This window comes from Cyprinus carpio, chromosome A18 (genome assembly GCF_018340385.1).
Source record: "Cyprinus carpio isolate SPL01 chromosome A18, ASM1834038v1, whole genome shotgun sequence".
NCBI lineage: Eukaryota > Metazoa > Chordata > Actinopteri > Cypriniformes > Cyprinidae > Cyprinus > Cyprinus carpio.
This window is the reverse complement of record NC_056589.1, coordinates 14,216,919-14,239,889: the sequence shown is the minus strand read 5'-3', so window position 1 is coordinate 14,239,889 and position 22,971 is coordinate 14,216,919. Positions and strand designations below refer to the sequence as shown.

General features: G+C 36.2%; 1 protein-coding gene and 1 long non-coding RNA gene across 4 annotated transcripts in view; both read right to left on the bottom strand.

Annotated features, from left to right (window-relative positions):
- LOC109083017 (voltage-gated potassium channel subunit beta-1) overlaps nt 1-22,971 on the bottom strand; it is a 115,652-nt gene that overhangs the window by 67,188 nt on the left and 25,493 nt on the right. Inside the window, exon 1 of one of the 3 annotated variants that reach the window (XM_042775066.1) lies at nt 15,860-16,919. The exons of the other annotated variants lie outside the window; for them this stretch is intronic. Coding sequence (XP_042631000.1) covers nt 15,860-16,071 — 212 coding nt within the window. The 5' untranslated portion in view covers nt 16,072-16,919. Of the gene's footprint in view, nt 1-15,859; nt 16,920-22,971 lie in introns of those variants that run through there. 3 annotated transcript variants of the gene reach the window in all.
- Nucleotides 165-1,552, bottom strand: LOC122148576. Its single transcript, XR_006162463.1, has 2 exons — nt 1,025-1,552; nt 165-312 (listed from the first exon to the last, which is right to left on the bottom strand). It is a non-coding gene; the product is annotated as an uncharacterized LOC122148576 (long non-coding RNA).

Below are 22,971 nucleotides of genomic sequence, written 5' to 3'. Positions count from 1 at the left end.
TTTGGGGTAAGTAAATACACACAAAAAATTAATAAAGATAAACATAAATAATAATAATAAAATAATCACTATAAAGACCCTTATGTGCAATGGAAAGTTTCTATAGATATTAAAGGTTCTTAAATGGAACCACCAATGCCAATAAAGAACACAAAGCTGCATGTTGCGTGAAACCATTTATCATTAGACTGGTTTGGTAATTATTCAAATGTTTCGACAAATGCTCATGGGCTGGAGGCATCTCCAAGAAAAAAGGAATGTGATTTGTAGTGAAAAGCTTCCAAAGGTCTTAGTGATAATCACTGACTCCCTCTGTAAAACACAAAAATAGATCATAAAGCCCATACAACATGGCATAACAGTACTCACAATTTATTGGTCCAACAACTGTGATTCAAAAACTGTGAAGGAATACTGTGATATGTAAATATCTGGCAAGGTTCAGTTCAAGAATCTCAGAAAATGAATAAAGCCTTTTGAAAAACTGTAATTATGTAAATCTTTCCCCAACATGAGTGCACATTTTTTCATCTAACGAATGAATGTAAAAAGCACACAGAAGCAAAAAATAAACGGAGCTGGAGAGCAAGAGTCAAGAACAGGGCTATGGAGAGTATAGAAAGGTCTGAGGTCAAATTTAGAAACATTTGTCAGCTCCCTCAGGTTTTTCTTTTTCTGTTATTTCTGATAGTTGTGTACTGTAACTGTAATCAAAAGACATGCAGACACTCAGTTGAACACTGTCTCATCGGATCATTTCTGAACAAAACCACTGTGTTTGCATGCTGTCAGCCGGTCTGACACAGCTCTCTCTTTTGTTGAGTCTGGTTTACGTGAAACACAGAAAGAGAGAGTGATAAAAAAAAGGCTGAGATGGCAGTAGTTCATGCCAACACTGATTCAATTTTTTTTACCATCTCATTGCTTGTGTAAGCGGTTTGTTACGCAACTGTTCAAGTTTCATGTGAGGGAGCAATAAGCCCCTGTAGAGCTCAATAAGCCTTTTTATGAGAGAAGCAATCACCTGTATCAACTCCAAGGCTGTTCCACGTTGGACTGACTCATAATCCTGCAGTTCCTGATGATCCATGTGTGTGATTTTCTGCTGTATTACATTTAGCCCATTTAGGCTGCTCATTATTGAGTCAATTTACATATGGAAAACAAATTATGTTACTGGGGCATAACTTGTGAAAAAAGACCTCGCTATGAACATGTCACATTCAAATGACAAATTAAAACATTTTCTATAGTTGTTATGGTTATGTTCTGTTTCTGCCTCCACATTTCACTATGTACCATTGTCTATATGTTTCCATGGTTTTTGATTAATTTGCTTGTTAGTCATTAGTTAACTCCCTTCACCTGTTTTCCCCTCATCAGCTGCCCTACTTAAAGTCTTCCTTCTGTTTAGTAGTTTGTTGGTTATTGTTTTGTGTTACATGTGTTTCTGCTACCCAGAGTTACTTCCTTGTATTCGTGTGGATTATAATTAAAGTCATTTTGTGGATTATCTTCATCTTCATCGCCTTTATTATAGTGACCGTTACAATAGTTTTGCATAGAAATATAATTTATACAAATACATTAATTAAATGTAGTATATAATTAAATAATTCATTATGTACCGTATAGTATTATACACTAAAATTATTTTGAAAGAAGTCTCTTATGATTTCCAATATTGCATTTAGTTGATCAAAAATAGTAATATTAAGCAATATTAAAAATAACTGTTACATATATTAATATATTTAAAAATGTAATATATTTCTGTGATAGAAAAGCAGAATTTCCAGAAGCAATTGCTCCAGTCATTAGAAACAATTCTAATGAGTTCATTTGGTGCTCAGGATATATGTATACCCTACTGCAGGGTTATTCAAATCTTACCCTCGAGGGCCAATGCACTGCAGAGTTTAGCTCCAACCCTGATCAAACTCACCTACCTGTGATTTTCTAATGAACCTGAAGACACTGATTAGCATGCTCAGGTGTGTTTGATCAGGGTTGGAGCTTAACTCTGCAGTGCACTGGCCCTCAAGGGTATTATTTGAATAACCCTGCCCTACTGTGACTAAACACTGTAAACCTGTGGCGCACCTTTAAAATTGATAGTTATTGGTTTTGTTAAACACTTAATCAGTCAATACAAATGTATTTTTCCACTGGCTCCAGAAACATTCCAGGTGCCATAGAGTTTAGAATATTTGTGTGAAATTTTGCATGTAGTTGATGAATCAGCCTTGAACCCTAGACTGCCAGGAACAGTGCACAGGGTATTAGCATGGACCCTGAGATGAACACTGCATGATGTTAAATGTTAAGAGATAAGATGCCTTTCATTAAAAGGCATTTATCATTTCTCACACGCAGAGAGATTGATTTCTTATGTTAAGATCATTTATCATAATAATCACAGTAATTACTACTCACATTACTCACGTTAGTTCTTTTAAAATCAAATAGATTTATAGACCATATAAACTATCCTCTTAGTACTTTTGAATGATACATAAACAGTATTTAGTCATTAATGTCCACTTGTCACCCACAAATGAAAATTGTCATAATTTACTCATTCTTATGTCGTTCCAAACCTGTATGTTTGTCCTCCTTCTGGGGAACACATATAATTAAAGTTTTATGTGAAAAAAAAGAAAAACAATGGGAAGAACTGTCTCTTTTGGAAAAGTGGAATTCATTCATGACTAAATGTTGTGAGTAAATTATGACAGAATTTTCTTTTCTTTTTTTAATGATGTTTCGCTCTCTCTCTCTCTTTTTCCTTTCCCGAATAAGCTGCAATTCAGACCACAGCAATGCTATGACTATAGTGCACAGAAAACCAGACAAAACAAATTGCATATTTGGATCTGGTTGTAATTATTCAAACATATTCTCCTCTTGTCATTTAGTCTGCATGTAAAATGGATCAGCTTGTGTGCATGCTGCTTGTGTCATTGGGCGCAACAGAGCCTGAAGCCCAACGGCTTGACAAAACCTGTTTGTCATGTAGCGTTTGATAGAAAAATAAATAAACAGATAAATAGAGAAAGAAATGAAATTCCCCCTCCAGGACTTGCATTATTTACCAGTGTGCTGTTTCTGCGTGTTGAGATGAATGAAGTGGTGCTGAATAGACACTGAGACCAGATATCAGCAAACGCTCACTACCAAGAGTGATATCATTCATTATTCACCTGCCCCATAGCATGAGGACAACTACGTTCCAGGGGTTTATTAAAGCCAAATATGCCCCAATGTGCGCTGGAAATAGTCTATAATAAATGAGGTGGAGTGTAAACCGCTTACTTGACTCTGAGATCTAAGGAGTTCTGGGACACTGGGAAATACAGGTTAGCCATATTCTTCATAGTCAGCGATATTCATTGCTCGGGTACATCAGGGGTAACATCATCACTGTATCAAATATCAACATCAAACAGTAATTCTTGACTTGTCGAGCATATCAAATGGCACGTTGTATATCAGTAAATGTAGTGTGTTTGGTTGCATTTTATTTTGCGCTTTGTTGAATGTAGAGATCTCAGATGAGAAATATAGAAACGCATTGTGTGTCTGTGACAGCCGGATTTTATCGCTCATGACAGGGTCGTCACTTACTAGAGGGAAAGTTAACTTAAAAGTTTGTAAGGGGAGGATTCGGGGGAATTAACCTCAGATAGCTTACTGCAGTCTCTGTTTTCAGAAAATGTAAAGAGAAATCACCATCACAGATTTTTAAAAATGGGAAAGATGAAGGGTTAATTAGCCATGCATACAAATTATACATGTATAAATTTAAGGTTTTAGCAAAGTAAATGTTTTCAATGTTTTTAAGTCTTCATTTATTTTATCAAAAATACAGTAAAATCAGTAATATTGTGAAATATTATTTCAATTTAAAATAACACTTTTTAATTTTAATATATTTAAAATTTTAATTGATTCCTGTGATGGCAAAGCTGAATTTTTCTTCAGTGTCAGATGATATTTCAGAAATCATTCCAATATAGGCTGATATGATGATCAAGATTTTTTTTTTTTTTTTTTTTTTTTTTTTTTGCAGAAATAGTTTTTTTTTTTTTTTAAGGATTTTGTTATGAATAGAAAATTTAAAGACACAAAATTTCTTTGAAATAGAAATATTATAAAACAATATTAATGTCTTTATTGGCCCTTTTCATCAATTTAATGCATCCTTGCTTATAAAAAAGAACCCCACCTACCCCAAACTTTGAAAAATTAAGTTCAATTATACCTGACCGTCTCTGCATGGCAGATAAATTATTTTGGTTGTCATATTATGCACATATACTTAGGGCAATTACACATATATCATGTTGGCAGTGCGAAAGCCCTCTCAGCAGTGTCATACAAAAGGTGGGAGAAGGAGGGAAGGTCATGTATGTGCATATATGCTTTTAATGTTAGACATAGAAAAAGGCAAAGAGAGACAAAAAAGTGAAATGCACCGTTAATGTGCCAAGAATAAGCGTTATCTAAGACTTTTAATTATTGATTGCTTAACTATCATTGAGGTATCATTGAAGTCAGTTTATCTAAGAGCATCTCCATTCTCCATAATCTACTTCTTACTATCTCACACTGATAAAGATGTGTGTTCATGGACGTATTCATTTTTGTTTGTAATGGGCTGAATTTGAAGCAAGCATGTTCTGTATGCTGGCTCTCGAGTCTGGGTTTTGTGTGTGTGTTCTCAGAGATAATTAACACTCTGACCTCAGTCCTGCTGATGGTGGAGAGAGTAATGTGTGGTATCTGTCAGACAGACAGGAGTCTAAAAACAGAAAGCTTTTGTTCACCTTTCACACTGGCTCAGCTCTATTTAATGCATAATTACTCATGTTAATGCAATTTTTCAATTGCAGTGTTTAAACTGCAATGTAGCCTATTGTGTCAATGGACAATCTTTTTCACACATGCATACATACATGAATACATGAACCATTATATATTTCTCTTTCTGTTTTTAATGATTAAAATTGGCTGGCTCTCATGATAGTGTTGCAAATCACTGGGAATGCTCAAAAGGTGTGAAAATACACTAAGAAACAAATATGGTCATCATCAACACACTTGTATTCAAGATGAGTGAATATAATTTGGAGCAAAGCATCACAGGAGAGTTTAGCTGCTTTTCGTCTCTACACACACACACACACACATTCAAACCACTTCATTCATTCTCTTTAGCTAATGAGGTTTAACTTTTGTGGTTCTGTTTCCAACTAAGACATCTGAGCACAAGGCTGTTTCATTTTAGCTTCCCATAGGGTGGACAACACAGATATATAGGTGAAATAGGTGAACTCTTTTCAATTCCCTGTTTTTGCCGTATTGAGGCAGATCCTTACTTTTTCTGCCCAAATATTTATTCATTCGGAGAAACACGAATGAAACAACTTCAATTTTACAAAGGCGTGAGGGGTGTATTTAAGAGATCCTACCACTTGCTTTCTCTCTCTCTCTCTCTCTCTCTCTCTCTCTCCTCTAGTTGTGCTGTGGTTTTACTTTAAATTATTGGTCTTTATAATTTACATCTTATTGTACCTAGTTTATCTAACTAAATGCTTAATTGACATTAAACAAAAATATAAACAGATTTAAAACTCATTCTGAACTAATGAAAGCGTGGGAGGTTTGTGTGGAAAACCACCAATCGATGCAAAAGCAATAAGCAAAACATATTCTGAGATTTTTATTTTTCCATCTTTTCCCCTTAAATGGTAGACTTTTCTTTGATTGTTAAGATGCTTTTCCGGAGTTTTATCTAAATGAAGTATGCATTCTTATTTCACAAAATGCAGTTATGCCATCAGCAAACAGAACTCATCCTGTGCCTCGAAAACACTTTCATTATCACACCAGCTTCTCATTTAATGTAAAACCTCTTTAAATGTCTCAGAAAAACAGAGTAAGAAATAAATGCGCAGTGATTTTTGAAGTCAGTTCATCATTCTCCTAGGAGAGCAGTTTTTAAAGAGTAAAATGCAATCTTGCCAGCTTGGGATTTAACAAAAGTATATTGGTGCTAAAAGACGACACTGAGAATAGCCATTAAAGTTTTAAAGTTATGACAGAACTGTCTATGCTCAAAATGATGTGTTTTAAAATCTCACAGTTGCCACCTAGTTTTGAGGTTTTACTGCCTGATCTTCACTAGAATGTCTATGTAAGTGATAACAAACAGTCAGATGGTCATTATAGCAAAATAAACCAAGACAGGGAGCAAAGGCCAAACACATTTTAATGGTCATTAGACTACAGAATACTGTGACTGACCAAGAATCAAGAATTCCAGAGAGTTGTGCAATTATGAGTCTTATTTTCCAGTATTTCACACGTCTCATACGCTGTTGACTAAAGAGTGTATTTTGTGATGCAGCAGGTTTACATAGAGACCATAGTCATTAGTCAAAAAGAAACGTAAATCAATTTTTTTATTTCAAACAAGAGTGAGATTTCACATTGAGCTGAAGGAATGAACCACAAATATGTTTGTTTAAAGACAACAGCGAATGGGTAGATAATGAAGAGAGGCAGGCAGTGCTGTGAGGAGATGAACATGACAGCCCACCATTACCTCCAGGAGGTGTGAGAGATGTCCATCAGACCCCAGGCTGTATCCTGTCACCATCCATAGCTCTAAATCCATTTCATTTTCTCATTTCAGGCAATGGCAGCTGGCCATCCTACATGTTGTATAAGGTAGAATATCAGGAGTCAGAGATAGGAGAGGACATAAGTATTAAAGGGATAGTTCACCCAAAAATGAAAATTACCCCATGATTTACTCACACTCAAGCCATCCTAGGTCTGTATGACATTCTTCCTTCAGACAATACAATACAAGATTATACTAAAAAATACAATCAAACTGTATTTATAAATGTCCTTGCTGTTGTAAGCTTAAAGATGGCAGTGAATTGTGAATGAGATTTTGATTGCCAAAAAAGTGCATCCATCCATCATGAAAAGTGTTCCACATGACTCTGGGGGCGGGGTGGGGGTGGAGATGTTATTAAAGGCCTACTGAAGCAAAGTGATGCATTTATGTAAGAATAATATCCCTATTTAAATAGTTTTAAAGCGTAATATTTAGCTTCCGCTAAATGTCATATGCACGTTCACTAGAGAAGGGCATTCCAGCAGGTGATGTAGGACACAGCATAAGCTCTGGTGAGAATTGCATTCTCTCCTATGAATGATTGTTTAAAGGTGCCATAGATTGCAAAAATCACTTTTATAGGGTTTTTAAACACAATTGTGTGGCTACAGTGTGTGAAAACAACCAGCCTATAATGGTAAAAATCCACCCATTCATTGTTTTATAATCCCAATAAATCATAAACAGTCTCTCCACACTAGCAGTTCTGGATTTTTCACTACTATGATGTCATACTCGGGAAAGTCCCACCCATTTGTGACGCTCTCTGCCCTATTAGCACATACACAGCACTGAGTGAAAAGCAGCAGTCCGCCATTACTGTTTTCTTGCTGTAGCTGCTGGAGGTACAATGTCAGTGCCAAAGAGCCATTAAAAGTGTTGTGTTGGGATGCACCAACGAACATAGGAGTCTCCATAGACTGCTGAGGACACGGTGGTTAAATTTTATTTTTGAAGGAAATATCCCGGAAACCCCCCCCCAGAAAAGTCATATACGTTTGTGCTAACATTTTACGCCAGACTGCCTCACAAACCGGGGATCAGTTCAGCGCTGGAGTTGTGCAAAGATTGCTTCTGGAAGAGGGAACGATACCAACACTTCGTGTGCAAATGTCCAGACTCCAGACAAAGTAAGCATCACGCCTCATATTTTGTTTTCGAGAAGACCTTCTTGGCTCTCTGTAAGGCTAATCCTGCTTCCATTGTCTCTGCCTGTTTTCACTAATGCTACCTTAACGTGCTACCAGAATGATCGTAAATAGGAATGTGGTAGTTAAAAATTGTATTTGGAAGCAATGTGAGGTCAGTAACACGTTCACCACCAGTTAGGCCGGGTTCACACCGCAAGCAGCAGCAGAGCAGAAGCAGCGCATATGTTAACAGATGAGAGCGTTCACACCGCACGCAGAGGCTGCACGGCAGAGCGTTGCAGGAGCAGAGCAGAAGCAGCAGTGCCGCGATCGTTTCAGCGCTGGGTCTATTTTTGCTGCGCTGCTGATGCTCAGTTAAAGTGAAAGTACACCTTTGATGGACAAAATAAATATGATTTCACACAAAAAGTGCTCTAAATGCACAAAATAAGCACATCTAAGGTGTTCTAATAAGAACTGGAGTATGTTAGGAAAGAAAATTAATATTAAAAATATGTATAGAAGATAAAGTGACAATGATCATGGGCAAAATACACATGTACTGACACGAAAAAGTAATTTTTCCCCAAAATTTGCATTAATGATATCTACTGTGTTTTTAGCTAATTACATTAAAAATGTATGATATTTAAAATTCACATATTTTTTTATTTTTTTTATTATTATTAATATATATATATATATATATATATATATATATATATATATATATATATATATATATATATATATATATATATATATATTACAAAATCTGTCAAAGTACTTACAGTTCTATCCAAACTTTTTGGCCGAAATACAAAAACAACTTTAAATAATTTATACTGCTAGTTTAGCCTTAGAGATTTATTTATTTATTATTATTAGTAGTCGTATTCTTATAACTAGGCCTATATATTGGCAGAAGAACGGATGTTCGGTGGCTCTTAGTGCAGATGGTAAGTAATTGTATAGTGTTTTTGACGCTTTCGCTGGCACACGAGCAAACAACTCAATATAGATAGGCAAATAGCATAGATTAATATAGGCCTAGCACACATAGCTACAGTATAGACATCTATGATCTGCGTCTTTTTTTTTCTGTTTTCGAGAGTTTGCTCATTTACATTGTCTCTGTTAAGAAGTTTGCCGTATGCATTTATGAATTATCTATAAGCTTTTTATGATGGGTAATGTATGTATTTGATGTGTCAGATATTCTGTGTGTATCAACATATAAAAGAGTTTTTTATGGAGGTAAGAGCTAATATAATAAATATAATTCGGATTTTATATATATATATATATATATATATATATATATATATATATATATATTATATATATATACATATATTATTATTATTATTATTATTTTTATTTTTGTTATTATTTTTCTTATTTTTTTTATTATTATTATTATTATTATATTTCTACCGCAACCTCAAAAGCCTGCCATTTTCCTCTAATACATTGGAATGTTCAGCAGAAAACATGTGTTGGCTACATAAAACCAATGTGTGAAATTGTAGAATTATTGTCTTTTCAAGACGAAAAACAAAATTGATTCAATTGGAACCAATTGACAGTACTCTGTCCAAAATCCGCTGTTCAGTTGCGCGCTGTCTCCGCTGCCGGTGTGAAAGCAAAATAGCCGCGCGCTGCTTCCGCTCTGCCTACCTGCTGCTAATGTGCTGCTTCTGCTCTGCTGCAGCTTGCGGTGTGAACCCGGCCTTAAACCGTAACACCGGTATGCCAGCGAGCATGAGCTCTTGAAGCTCCACACTCTTCTGAAAAGGGAGGCAGGAGCAAACACAAAGGGGACAAACACAAAAAACAGTGTGTTTTGGCTCATACCCTAAAAGTGGCAATTTCAACAAGCTATAAAAAATTATCTGTGGGGTATTTTTAAATAAAACTTCACATACACACTCTGGGAACATCAGAGAACAAGTTAAAATATTGTATCAATGCATTCTTTCGAAGCATATTTTTTTTCCTGAAATTAATAAAGCTGAAATTTCTTATTAACAACAATAACCATAACAGACAAACCCTAGAGTAGTCAAGCAATTGTAAATAAATAAACACATACATACATGCATGCATAAACAATAAAAGGATATTCTTTTACTGAATGGATGTGAAAGTTCAAAAGGGTAAAATAGCAAAATATATATATATATTTTTTTTCAAAAGGTTAAGAAAAATTAAATAAAATCAGCACTGTAAAGAAGCAAAAATATTGCTGAAACTTTAATATTCATTCACAACACATGACCAGAAATCTAACATTAAAGGGATGGAAGAGATTTTGAAAAATGTCTCAAAATAATGCTGTTTTTGTTCAATACAATAAAAGTCATTAGTTGCAAGAACTGATTGGTTTGCAACATTCTTTAAAATTTCAACAGAATAAACAAAGTCAGGTTTGGAATGACATGAGTTTGAATAAATGAATCATTTTTGGGTGAACATCAAGAGTCATTTCTATCTTTGAAGGATGCAATAATTACAAAGTGAGACACCTCAAAATCTAAATGTTGTCATGGAAACTACTCGGGCTAATTTAAGGTTTTAGCTGCAGGGCCACTGGAGGCCACAAGCAACAAGATGTTCTTCATTAACACTTTGTAAATGACAGTCAACAAATCACCCCCTGCTTATGGGTCTTCCATTTATCTCCAGCCAGTTCATTTTATACTTTAATAGATGAAGGGTGTATCTTTGTACTTCAAGCTCTAGAGGACAACACTCATCAATACAGCTGAGCTGCTAGTTTGGGGATTTTATTAATCAAATCATAATTAAATTTATGAGCAATTCCAAATAGTTCAGCCTACTTGCTTTCTCCTTTAGATGTTTGTACACATGTTTGTCTTCCCACATGGTTAGTCTTCTCTCAAAGGCTACAGGCATCATTAAGGCCTACATATTGAATCAAAGTTTGAACTGCTTTGTCATGGTGCAAAATTTCTTTGGGTTTTTGTAGTGATATGCAAATTTCATTGGGATTTGCCTCAGTCATTAAGTACCATCCTATTATTCGCCATCCTTAAAGTATGTGTGAATATTTCGGCTTGACTATGTGAGCGTGCATTCAATTATTTATTCATCAGTTATAGGCTCTTGATGCAAGTATGGGTGCTTGTCTTGCCGCTTCTTATTTTCTTTGCCTTAGTGCTGCAGTGGGAGGTCAGGTGACTCTGAGCTCTCATGCAGATAATAAGACCCCAGAGACAAGCAGTTTGCACCAAAATACTGATACACATAGACAGAGAGAGAAAGATTTGATGAAGTATGAAACAATGTTGACTAAATGAAAACTGCAGTTAACAGATGTTAAATAAACCCTGACCCAGACTTTATGTGTACAAGCATGTACGATTGGAAATATGATCTAAAAATTTGTAGTCTGTGAAGTACAATATGAAAGAATTCAAAATGTTGAGAATGAGCTACATGCAATTAATTCTAACCTTAACATCGACTGCAACATCTTACAAAGCAGGATAAAAAATGCATGACTATGTTGGAAAAAAAAAATAGGTAGCTAGAGCTCTTGGTTGTTATCTGACTAAAATAACATTAATGGGTGTACTTTTGACCAAACAGCCTCCCTTGTGATAAATGAGAAATAGATTATCTTTTCAAAAAACAAATTTTTAAGACTTGCATTAACTGATATTGAAGTAGTTGCTGTTGGTCAACTGTATGCCCTATACATATATACATACATACATTTATTTGTTTGTTTAAAGAAATACACTTCTGTTTGTTTATTTAAATCGATAATTTCTTCATTTCTCTAAAAAAATGCTTTGAATTTATTAATTGTAACAAATGAACGTTAAATTGGCACCCCTAATAAAAAAAATAATTATACAATATTAGACATCTTTACTCTACCATTCAAAAGGGTTGGTAAGATTTATAATGCTTTTGAAAGAAGTCTCTTTTACCTTATGTTATTAATAAAAAGATTAAGAAAAAAATTAAATGAAAAAACAGTAGTACTGTAAAATTTTATTTTAACATTTTTGCAATTACAGTTTTAACTGTTTTCTATTTTAAATCATTTAAAAATGTAATTTATTTGGTGAATGTATGCAGTGTCACATTATCTTTCAGAAATAATTCTAACATGGTAGTAAAAGTTTACTAGTAATTACTAACTTTTTGTTAAACCCTTTACATGCTACAAGCACCTTCATTCTTATTCAGGGATGTTAAAGGTGTTTAATGAAACTTTTGGGTGAATCTCTTCACTGTGACCTTTCAGTCTGATCTCCTGCTTTGAGATCTTCACAGAGAAGCTCTTCATTCCTTCCATATAAATCCCTGTAAAGGTCAGCCACGACAAATGGAATATTCACACCAGAAGAAAAATTAGTTGTTTTATTTATTTATTTATTTAGCCACTCCTACATCTTTATTTCCTCAGGGCCAATACAGACACAGGATAGATCATTCTCTGTTTGCCTGTTCTCTATTACAGGATCCTTTTCAAAGGTACTATTGTTGCCCCAATACCTATTAAACCTCTGTTACTTGTAAGTGATTTCCAAAGGATTATTGGTCATGATTGCCAGCTTCCTCTCATTCTTCATTTACAATTTCAAACTGGACAGTGATCCTGTTTGATCAAGCTGGCCTTGGTTTGGAGCTGGTTTAATACCAGTTCCAACTTTACTGAGGTATCATAGAAAGGTTTTGACTCAAGTTCCATGCAGACTCATGCAGTATTTTTAGTCAGCAGTTCTTATACAAGATTGGTGATGAACTGTTGAAAGGAGATACTATGAAGAGAAAAGAAATACCTCATCTAATGGGTCTCCAGGGTTTCTACTGTGGCACTAAACATAAAGACACAATGAAGCCTACTGGCCTCCAGTGTTTACTATGAGTGAGCATGTATGAGTGTGTGTAATGAGGGCAGTAATAGAAAGTTTCTTCCCAGGCAGCTCCCTGTCAGGTCTGTACAATGAAGTCATGATGGACATGCAAAGCTATAAGTATAACTTCTAGAAACCCAATCCTTCTCCATCTGCTGCTCACGCATACACTGTATGTTGCATCAGTATGCTCTCCTGCACTTTTAATGTTGTTCTGATGGGCTGTCAACAACACAGAGATCACTATCATCACAGACAGGGAAGAGAGAGAAATGGGAGAGTGAGACAGAAGCGTAGATGTGTAGAATGTAGTAGATATCAAGCGAAACATTCAATCTGAGCAACAAAGATGATTTTTTTTTTTTATTGAAAACAAGTAATAATGGATGGGAACCTTGATCAGAATTTAGTTTAAGAACAGGTGTTAAAATATTATAGACAAATTATAACTATTATTAGAGATTCAAAATATACAAGTATTATAACTATTATTAGAGATGCACAATATAGTTGTTCCATATTCAAGTATATATATATATATATATATATATATATATATATATATATATATATATATATATATAAAAGATACATTACAGAAAATTTAATATTTTTATGTTGGATATATTGTGTAATATTCAATTGGATATTCAATATAAAACTTAAGTTAATCTTTAAAAAACACTAACATATTGAATAACAAATGTAATCATTAGCGAATCTCAAAATCCATATCCATTTTCATTATAATGCTGTAGTGCCTAAATTTGTTCTTAAAGTAACTGATTTTAGTTAAGTGTTTTATTTTTAATTTAATTAGATAAAATAGTATAGAATTTATTTTTTATTTATTTATTTTTTTATTATGTTATACTTGATTGATTTTTTTTTTTTTTGTTTTGTTATAATGTAAATGTTTTGATGAAATGATATTGGCTGTAAGGAAAAGACTACCATCTCATACATTCACTAGATTAAATAACGGCGCATATGGACCCACCCCCAAATTAGTTAGTTGATTTATCTGTTGAGTACTCAAGCAGACAAAATGACCAAAATATCCATCTTTAGAAATGACAGGGCTGGTCTGAGGTCAGAAATGCCAGGGGAGCTAATGTAGAGGATCAGAAGAAGAAACAAATTGAAGACGTTAGAGTCTGTATTGTCAAATACACATATACTTGTTCAAACTTGTTACATCTGCAATTAAAAGTGAAAGTGACGTGACATACAGCCAAGTATGGTGACCCATACTCGGAATTCGTGCTCTGGACTTAACCCATCCAAAGTGCACACACACAGCAGTGAACACACACACACCATGAACGCACACCCAGAGCAGTGGGCAGCCATTAATGGTGCGGTACCCGGGGAGCAGTTGGGGGTTCGGTGCCTTGCTCAAGGGCACCTCAGTCGTGGTATCTGTTTACCTGTTCAGTGGGTGTTTGAACATATTTCCAGAAAAAGAATGCCACCTCAGATAATAAGATAAATGCAACGTAAGAGGATATTCTATAAAAATTTAAATCAGAACTGATCCTATTTTCTTTCCAAATACACCTTACTGATCTTACTGTGCATTATTCAGGGTGTGCGTTTTCAAAGACAAATGCTTTTCTTCAGAATTATTTCATCTAAATATAATAACTTGCCAGAAGTTCAATTTTTCAACTTCACCAATCCAATCTCCTGTCATAAATCCCCATCCCGTTCAACCTCCTGTCACTTCTCACATTCCAATCAATTACCAATGGATAAAATCAGCTTATGGCCTTTATTTTTTTCTCATTGTATATCCTGTTTCACTTGGAAATTTCCATTCATTTTCATATGCAGTGTATGTGTACGAAAATGTACATTTAGTGAACTCTGAAATGTGAATTGAAAATGTGTCAGAAAAAAAAAAAATAGTAAAAAAAAATAGTTTACCTTTAGGATTATAACAGCTTGTCACAGTAGCAGTGCCCATAAAGGGACAACTTTGTACCATATCTACCCCTAAAATATGCATATTAGCACCTCAGAGCAGTAATATGTAGTCTTATAAGGCACTACTATGAACCTTTTGGGGTGAATAAGGTACAGTATAAACATGTCCATTTGAGGGTGCTGCCCCAGTGACAAAATAATACAATTAACCCTAGAGGTAAATTTTTTAGAGTGTAGTGTTAAGATTGACCAGTAGATCTAAACAGCACAAATTGACCTCTTGACTACAAAGAGTCCAAACATCAAAGCTACAGTGTTTGCTATGTTGCAGGAGCATGAAGTAAGTAGTACATTTTATTATTATTATTATTATTTGTAAATTATTTAAAAATAGAACCCATGGAGACCTAGAAGCCATCATCATTGCAGGGTAATGATGAAATCATTTGGTAAACCTAAAGCCTAGTGTGACCGCTTCTTCAAGGTTCGGTGTGTGATGTGCTGATTCAGCACATTAGGTGAAAGACACTAATGTGGTCCACACAACATCTGCATTTAGAAACATTAATTCTGCAAAAGCACAGGCACCTGTGCACACTCGCATACAAGCAAAGCACATCCCACCAGAATCCAGAACACGTGCAGCAGAGTAGGTATAAAATACCCTGAAATCACTGAAAATATTGCATCAAATCAAGCAACAACACATACTGAAAAATGATCACAGATAATCAAAGAAAAAACTACTGCAATTATGCTTTGCTAGAACAGGGAGAGGGAAAACACTCCAAAGAATCAACGGTCTGGATATTCTCCGCACGTAATGAAGCATCAATCTGAGAACTGTTCTTCCTAGAGTGTAAATATGAAATAGCAAACAATTATGGTTTGTTTGACCCAAGGAACTCAGTTAGTGAAGATGAACAGAGCAAGGAGATCAAACCAACATATCACACTGATGAAACACTCTGATCTATTATGAACAGTAGCATCCTTTAAGTGATGATCAGTAACAAATATATTGCCTGGACCACCACAATTCAAGCCAAAACCTTCACCCAACTACTGATCTTCTTAAAACTGATCTCAGAAGAGCTTGAGAGGATCCAAGCCATTCCAGCAAGAGAAAAAGCCACAGGTGAAGGCATCTGTGAAAGGAAGAAATTGAAATGAGGGAAAGTGGTTAAGGAGGGAGAGAGAGAGAGACGTACCGGTATTTCATGCCGGTGAGCTTGCCAGTGGACTCTTTGAGGGAGATGTGGTGGCGTGGAGTGAAAGAACCAAAGCTCCGGGCGATGATGGCAACCGTGCGGAACTTTGCCCTTGCCGCGTTCACCACGTTGGGGCTGGTGGTGTTCGTTTTTCCGTGGTCCCCATTCCGACCCTTCAGATTGTGGTCCGTGCAAGCAATTGAGACCTGCATGCTGGATGTGGAGGACGTAGAAGATGCAGTCTACAACACAGAAAGGACACACTGAGGGTTCATGCGGGGGTCACAGTCCCAACCTTCCTGCCTGATCCCGTCCTGTGGATACCGTCAAAGCAGCAGCAGAGAAACTGCATTAATTATTGAGCACAAGGAAAAAGGAGAAGTCTACACAGTCCAAAAGTTGCGCTGTGCCTTGTCCAAGACGTTCCCTCGTGAAAAAGATAACTGTCAAAAGCTGCGTCGGGGTCAATGAGCCACGAAAGCTGCAGAGCTATCCGGAGGAGGAGAGGAGATTCCCGCAGCACTGAGAGGATCCTCGCATGGTCAGCCACAAAAAGCCCGCCTGCTGAAGGGGGGAGGAGAGGAGGAGGAAAGGAGGGAGGGATGTCAAGACTGGACAGCATAAATCCACAGCTCCGCTGACATTTATCTCCTCTCTTCTGAGGTCTTCCTCTTTTCTCACACTCTCTCCCTCACACACATTCACTCACTTCCTGCAGCTGATAATAATTTGAGCTTCTAATGAGCGTCTGTCCTGCTTTTTCTTTATCTGCTTACTATCTTTTCTCTTAAGAACCGGAATTTTTTTATTTTTATTTTGGTGAGCTCAGCAGTGGTGCTTCATCTGCACTACAGCTCTTGGGGAATGAGCAGTAGGCAGCCGTCCACGTCTGTTTAAAGCGCTCTCTTCCTCCCTTTATCTGCCTCGCTCTCTTTCTTTTCCAGCATATCGCACTCTTGCTCCACTGCTGTTGAGTGTAATGTCTGTGACACGCACCAGACACAATGCTTCGCACACCTGTGCACACATACGCTCAACACTCTTTCAGTGCTAAGCCTAAAACCAATAAATGCTAAACTGAAAGCTTTTAAAATATCATTTGAAGAAATCAGTAAGTTAAAAACATATTCAAGCCCTTTAAAGGTGAAGTGTGTAATTTCAGGTTAAGATACTTTCTTGTATCACAGCTAAACATGCAAAAACAACTACAACCCTGTTGAAAAAAACAGCATATGCTGGTTAGGTATGTTTTGAAGCTGTGATGCTGGTTTGAGATGGTTTAAGCTGATCCTTTGCTGATTTATGCTGGTCCTTAGCCGGTCATGTGCTGGTCTTAAGCTGGTCGGACCAGTTTAGGACCAGCACATGACCAGCTAAGGAACAGCTCAAACCTGATTACAACACAAAGTGTACCAATGTGGCTGTATCAAAACATTGGTTTGTTTGAAGATCCCGATCAGCAACACTGACTCAACCAATAGTGTCAGAAAAAGGCGTCGTTATCTGTTTATGACTAATGGGAGGTTTGTTTAGGAAACCTATTTGAAAAAAACAATTATTCCCTATGTCCAAATACATCTACTTCCATAGTATGCGAAAATCAGTAGTATATCCAAAATCATAATCCTCAAGATAACAGTGAAAATACCTTTAGTAAACTACTAGAATAGTTTGAGAAAAATACCTTTAAGGCTTACTACTTCCACCAAGAGTAGATAATGCTCATCTGACAGGAAAATGGTACGACTGACATCGTAGATCACATGACAATGTCAGCATGTAAATGTAGTATATTAAGGTTGCACTCATACTACACACATGCATACCAGTATAGAACATACTTTCCTAACAGTTGTGAAGGTCTTCTTCAAATAATATTTATAATTATTCATAATTTATATTATGATTAAGATTATTATAAAATGCAAAATAAAATCCTATTATGCAGGGAATGAGGTATAAAGGTAATTATAGAGTTTTCCTAAATCTTAACAAGAAGGACTACCCTATTAGATTTATGGATTCAATATCTAATTTAATTGGTGTTAGCTAGATATGTGTAAAGAGAGAATATTTAGCACATCACAAATCTGCAGACCCACACACTTATATACAATCTCATAGCTAACATACAAGTTTGAGACAAATGAAAGAAGACACAACAGTTTCTATTATTAATTCTAGTATATTAGCTACCTTGAGTCGGTTGACACTATTCTGACCTCATTTAAATCCATTACAAATCAATTGACCTCTGCTTGAGGGCAGGAGTGCTAATTGAGGCTCCCGATCTGGAATCGCTCTTATTTATGACTCCCCAGTGCCTGTACAGTATTCAAATTAACTTTGGGGACAATGTTTCCCTTGTAAAGTTGAATAAAACTGCTGGTCTTGTTAGCATCCTGAAAGTATAAAAGGAAATGAGACTGAAGGCATCTCTGGGTGCATTTACAAGTCGAATTACCACCTGCCAACTGCTCCTCAACCACAATCTCCAGTCCTTTTCCACGCTTTTTATCACCAGAAACAGTAATTTGCTGATCGATATGAGATCACACATGCACACTCAGCGCAATGTTGTTTTCATATACTCGCCATGAAATATTTGCACTTTACTTGTGGGTCTCGAATCAATATTGATCAATGGAGTAGTGAAAAATGTATGACTCTTACCATTCGCCCAAAGGTGCTCATTAAACCAGGAAGCTCTATGAGATTACACCTCGAAACGCAGTACCCGGCCGTGTCTATGGAAACCACAGCGGGTGGAATAAGTTTCCATTAAAATGTTTACACAAAAGGCACTTTTTTTTCAGTAGCAGCAGTTACATCTATATTATTGCTCTGTAAAAGTCAGCTAAACTTCAAACTGTCTCTCGCTTTTCACACTCTTGTTCTTCTTCAGGATCAAGCATGTTAACTGATAAAAAAAACTTGCTGCAAATAAGATGTGAATGAGTGCCATCACAGTGCATCTAATTTCTCAGATCCAATTTCTGCCGCCCCCATGAATCACAGAACAATTATTGCACAGGCCAACGACCTCAAATGTGTCCTAGTTTTTTTTCTGGATCGTTCTTTGGACCATACAAGACATTTTTTTGAAATTTTGTGGCTCTCATATGTGAGCTGTGTGTTGTAGTTTTGTGTTTTTAATGTTTCTGCATATGATACATAATAATAGCAGGACATACTTGAAGAGGGGTGCAATTACAGATGAGGAACATGCTGTGGACCACTGTATTCAAAAATGCAATTAAACATACCTGCCACTCTGCTGCACTGGGTGCTGCACTGCACAGACCATGTCACACCATAAATACTCAATCAGCAGCTGAGTGTCCAGGTGTATGTGATTTAGAGGACTTCTTTTGAGTGGTAAGGGGGTGGTGATTCTCTATAAACCACTGAAAGACGTTCTACAATAGTGTTTGATGTGCATCAGTACCTGTACCAGTAATTACCATGCAAGGCAATAAAGGTGGCCTTGAGTTACTGCATCAGAGACATTTTGCAACACAGCAAGATGAGATCCCTCTATCCTCTTCCTGATCCCGCAGCACTGACATGGTTAACCTCTCTGCTAATGTAACAGAGTAAAAGACATTTTTCACTGGAGAATAAAAACTGAAGCTTGTGTTCTGATTGGCAAAAACTTTGATGAAGAAGAAATGAAAAAAAGGCAAGTTTACGGAAATCTTCCCACAGAAAAAGCCATTTTTTTGCCGTGGAGCTTTTTTGGGTCTATAATGTTTATACTTGGCAAATATACAGTGGTTCCAAGAAGTATTTTGTAACTACACTAACCACTGTTGCAAGTGGAATTTATTTTAAATAATGTTTGAGTAAATCACAAAAATATTTGAAATTTGCCTTTTAAAAGATAAAAACCAAAATTGTACTGACTGCAAACTTTTGAACAGAAGTGTATATTTTGTCATAATTCTAAGACAATACATTTGCATTCAAAAGTTTGCAGTCTGTACAATTTTTTGGCAACACTTGATAGTCCACTTTAGGGATTCTACAACCTATAAGTAACTTTGCAACTACATGTCAACTAGCAGTCATTAGACTGTCTGCTTAATATCTGCTAACACTGTATTTTGATGGCTGCTCAACATACTGTCACAATCTGTGATGCCTAGAAACGATGGAGACAAGGAATAAACAAAACAGTCTTTAATCCAAGAAACACAGGGTACATCCAACAGTGGGAACAGCAGGAAACACATGAACATAAGAAGTAGACCCAACAGAGACAGACCACACAGAGTAGCTCTGTGTCTCAATGTTCATACTATCCATCCTAAATAGTATGTGAGATTAGAATAAGTGTGTCCCAAAGCAATGTTGAAAAGAGTATGCCAAAAGTCCCCAGATGGTTTACTATTTCAGGTCGATTTTTGAAGAGTGGATCCATGCACACTCTAATAGCTAAAATTGCCCACAATCCATTGCGCTTTGGCATAGGATTTGGTCCAGAACCACAAACATGAATAAAACGTGTTAGAAAAACTACAAATGTGGCGGATGCGGGTGATTGATGGTTAGGTATAGAGGTTTACAAAAATGGGTTTGAGTTACTAATAATCAACATTTAACCTGGTAAAAAATATTTATTTATTGTTATCCGTGTTATATTTCATCTGCAACAGTGATGTGAACTTTTATAAACATCCATTTGGTCGTTAACTTTTAAATGCATCATTATGCAAAAAATATGAGCAGAGTTCTCAGCATGAAAGACCCACGACTGGCAGACCAATGTGCTACTTCTTTTCCCTCCAGTACGGTAGGAAGTTAAATGAAATGAAATGTGGAGGATGTTAACTGTGACAAGATGATTGACAGGCCAGTTTACAGTGACAGGGTGCGTGTAAACAGGTGCGACAGAGCGGTCCTTTAAAGACGAAATTGTGTGACGTGACAGTATGTCCCAAAGCTTGCCTACTCTTCTACTACACACTCAAAAGTGTGAACTTTTTCTTCACCAAAAGAGTACACACTTTAAGGGCGTAGTATAAGTAGGCACATTGAGACGCTGGGTAGGACTTAAGTACACAGAGAAATTTACATTTATGCATTTAGCAGACGCTTTACAGTGCATTCAAGCTAACATTTTTTACCTAACATTTGTTCCCTGGGAATCAAACCCACAACTTTTTGCACTGCTAACACAATGCTTTACCACTGAGCCACAGGAACACAATGTGGATAATTAACTAAACATAGCTGGAAACAAATGATGAACTAATCAGGGAACCTAATGGAAACAGGAAGGACCAAATAAGGAAACACTGGAACAGAAACGGGCAAAACATGACACAGAACAGTCTAGAATCCTGACACATACGTTCAACTGACTGTAAGCAACTTTGCAAATACGGCAACTTATCATACTAACCCTAACCTGATGTCAATATTGATAATAATAAGATTTGTTTTCTTGAGCACCAAATTAGCATATTACACTGATTTCAAAAGGATCAAGTGACACTGAGAACTGGAGTAATGACTGCTGAAAATTCAGCTTTGCCATCACAGGAATACATTAGCTTAACGTGTATTAAAATAGAAAAAAAAATGGTTTCTTGTGTGTTAAAAAGTAATAATGTAATATAAGTAATAAGTAAAAAGTAATAATGATAATGTAAAAAAGAAATAATGCAACAGCATTCATACAGTATGACTTAAGTGTCCAAATACTTTTGTATTTGCATGAAGAATCACAGACTATGAATGCTTACAACACATGAATGCCAATTTCTTTCCCCACTCTATCACTAGCATCTTTGGTTGTGGTCACCTTGATCTCATTTTTGAGAACGGATGAGGAATCCCAGGCAATTTCTTTCTCAAGGTTGTTACAGCCATGCAGTCAGGCCGAGACCTTGCACAGAGACACAACAACTAACCGAATGTGAATGTGACATAAGTCTAAAATGACAGCAAGGCTAAGCATAACCTGCCCTCTTTCTTGTGCTTTTAAAGAAAGCGAATGTAGAAGTCATGCAATCATATATCACTCATGCAGTTTATCAGGTTTGATGAATGAAATGAAAGGTTATATTAGAGTAAATGACACCAGTTATTTTTTAACACTGCTACTTGACCAGAACAATACGATAATATCTTGTTTATATGTATGTCAATTAATTGTATGTATGGCAATAACGCTGAGAGGGACACCATTACACAACCCTGGATGCCATGGTGTCTGAAAAGCCTATTTATTTCCAGACACCCATAACTCACTGCTTGACTAAACTAATGAGATTACAGAGTATATTTTGAAGCATGAATAATTAAAAACTCCTGGTGTAATCCCAAAGGCTGAGGCACTATTGACATTTCTGCATTCCCAAATCAAAAGGAATCTCTGGGTATACTGTGTATCGAACTACTAAGTGCATAAACAGCAGACGATCGTGGGTAATATTGATCATGATGATCTTATAATGTGCAGGGCAATTGCTGGGTATGTGCAAGGAGAAAATCCGATTTTAATACAAATGAGGCTGGAAACAATTAGCTTTGGCTTACAATATTTCCGAAAACCACTGATTGATCCCAGTCCTGTTAACATATTGTCATATGTGCATGCAGTGTGTTTATGATTTAATAAAACATTTATGGGCAGTGAATGGTGTGATTATACATAAGCATGCGCTATACTTCCCACTAGAGAAATGGATTGTATTTGCTACAGTTTTCCCACAGTAGATTTATCCATAAAAAAAAATTAAAAATAATAATAAATTAAAAAACAAAAACAAATATAAACATCAAGGCCCAATGCCTTGGTTTTGTTTGCCATTGTGTTTACAGCACGAGTGAGAAAGAGCACATTTGGACCCTGGTGTGATGAAAAATGAGGTGAAAAAGACCGAAGGGCAGGCAGAATCTCTCTCAGCTCTCCACAGTGTGGGAGGACAGATAGACGCTCACTCAACAGCACTCTATGAACACCTAACACATTTATGCACACACAAACACTGGGCCTTAGGACATGCATGAACATTAAACTCCATGAAAAATGAAGTGAAATGGCGAATGGAGTCCATTTCTATGCAATTTTACAGTGAAGGCAAATATTCTTCTTCATTTCA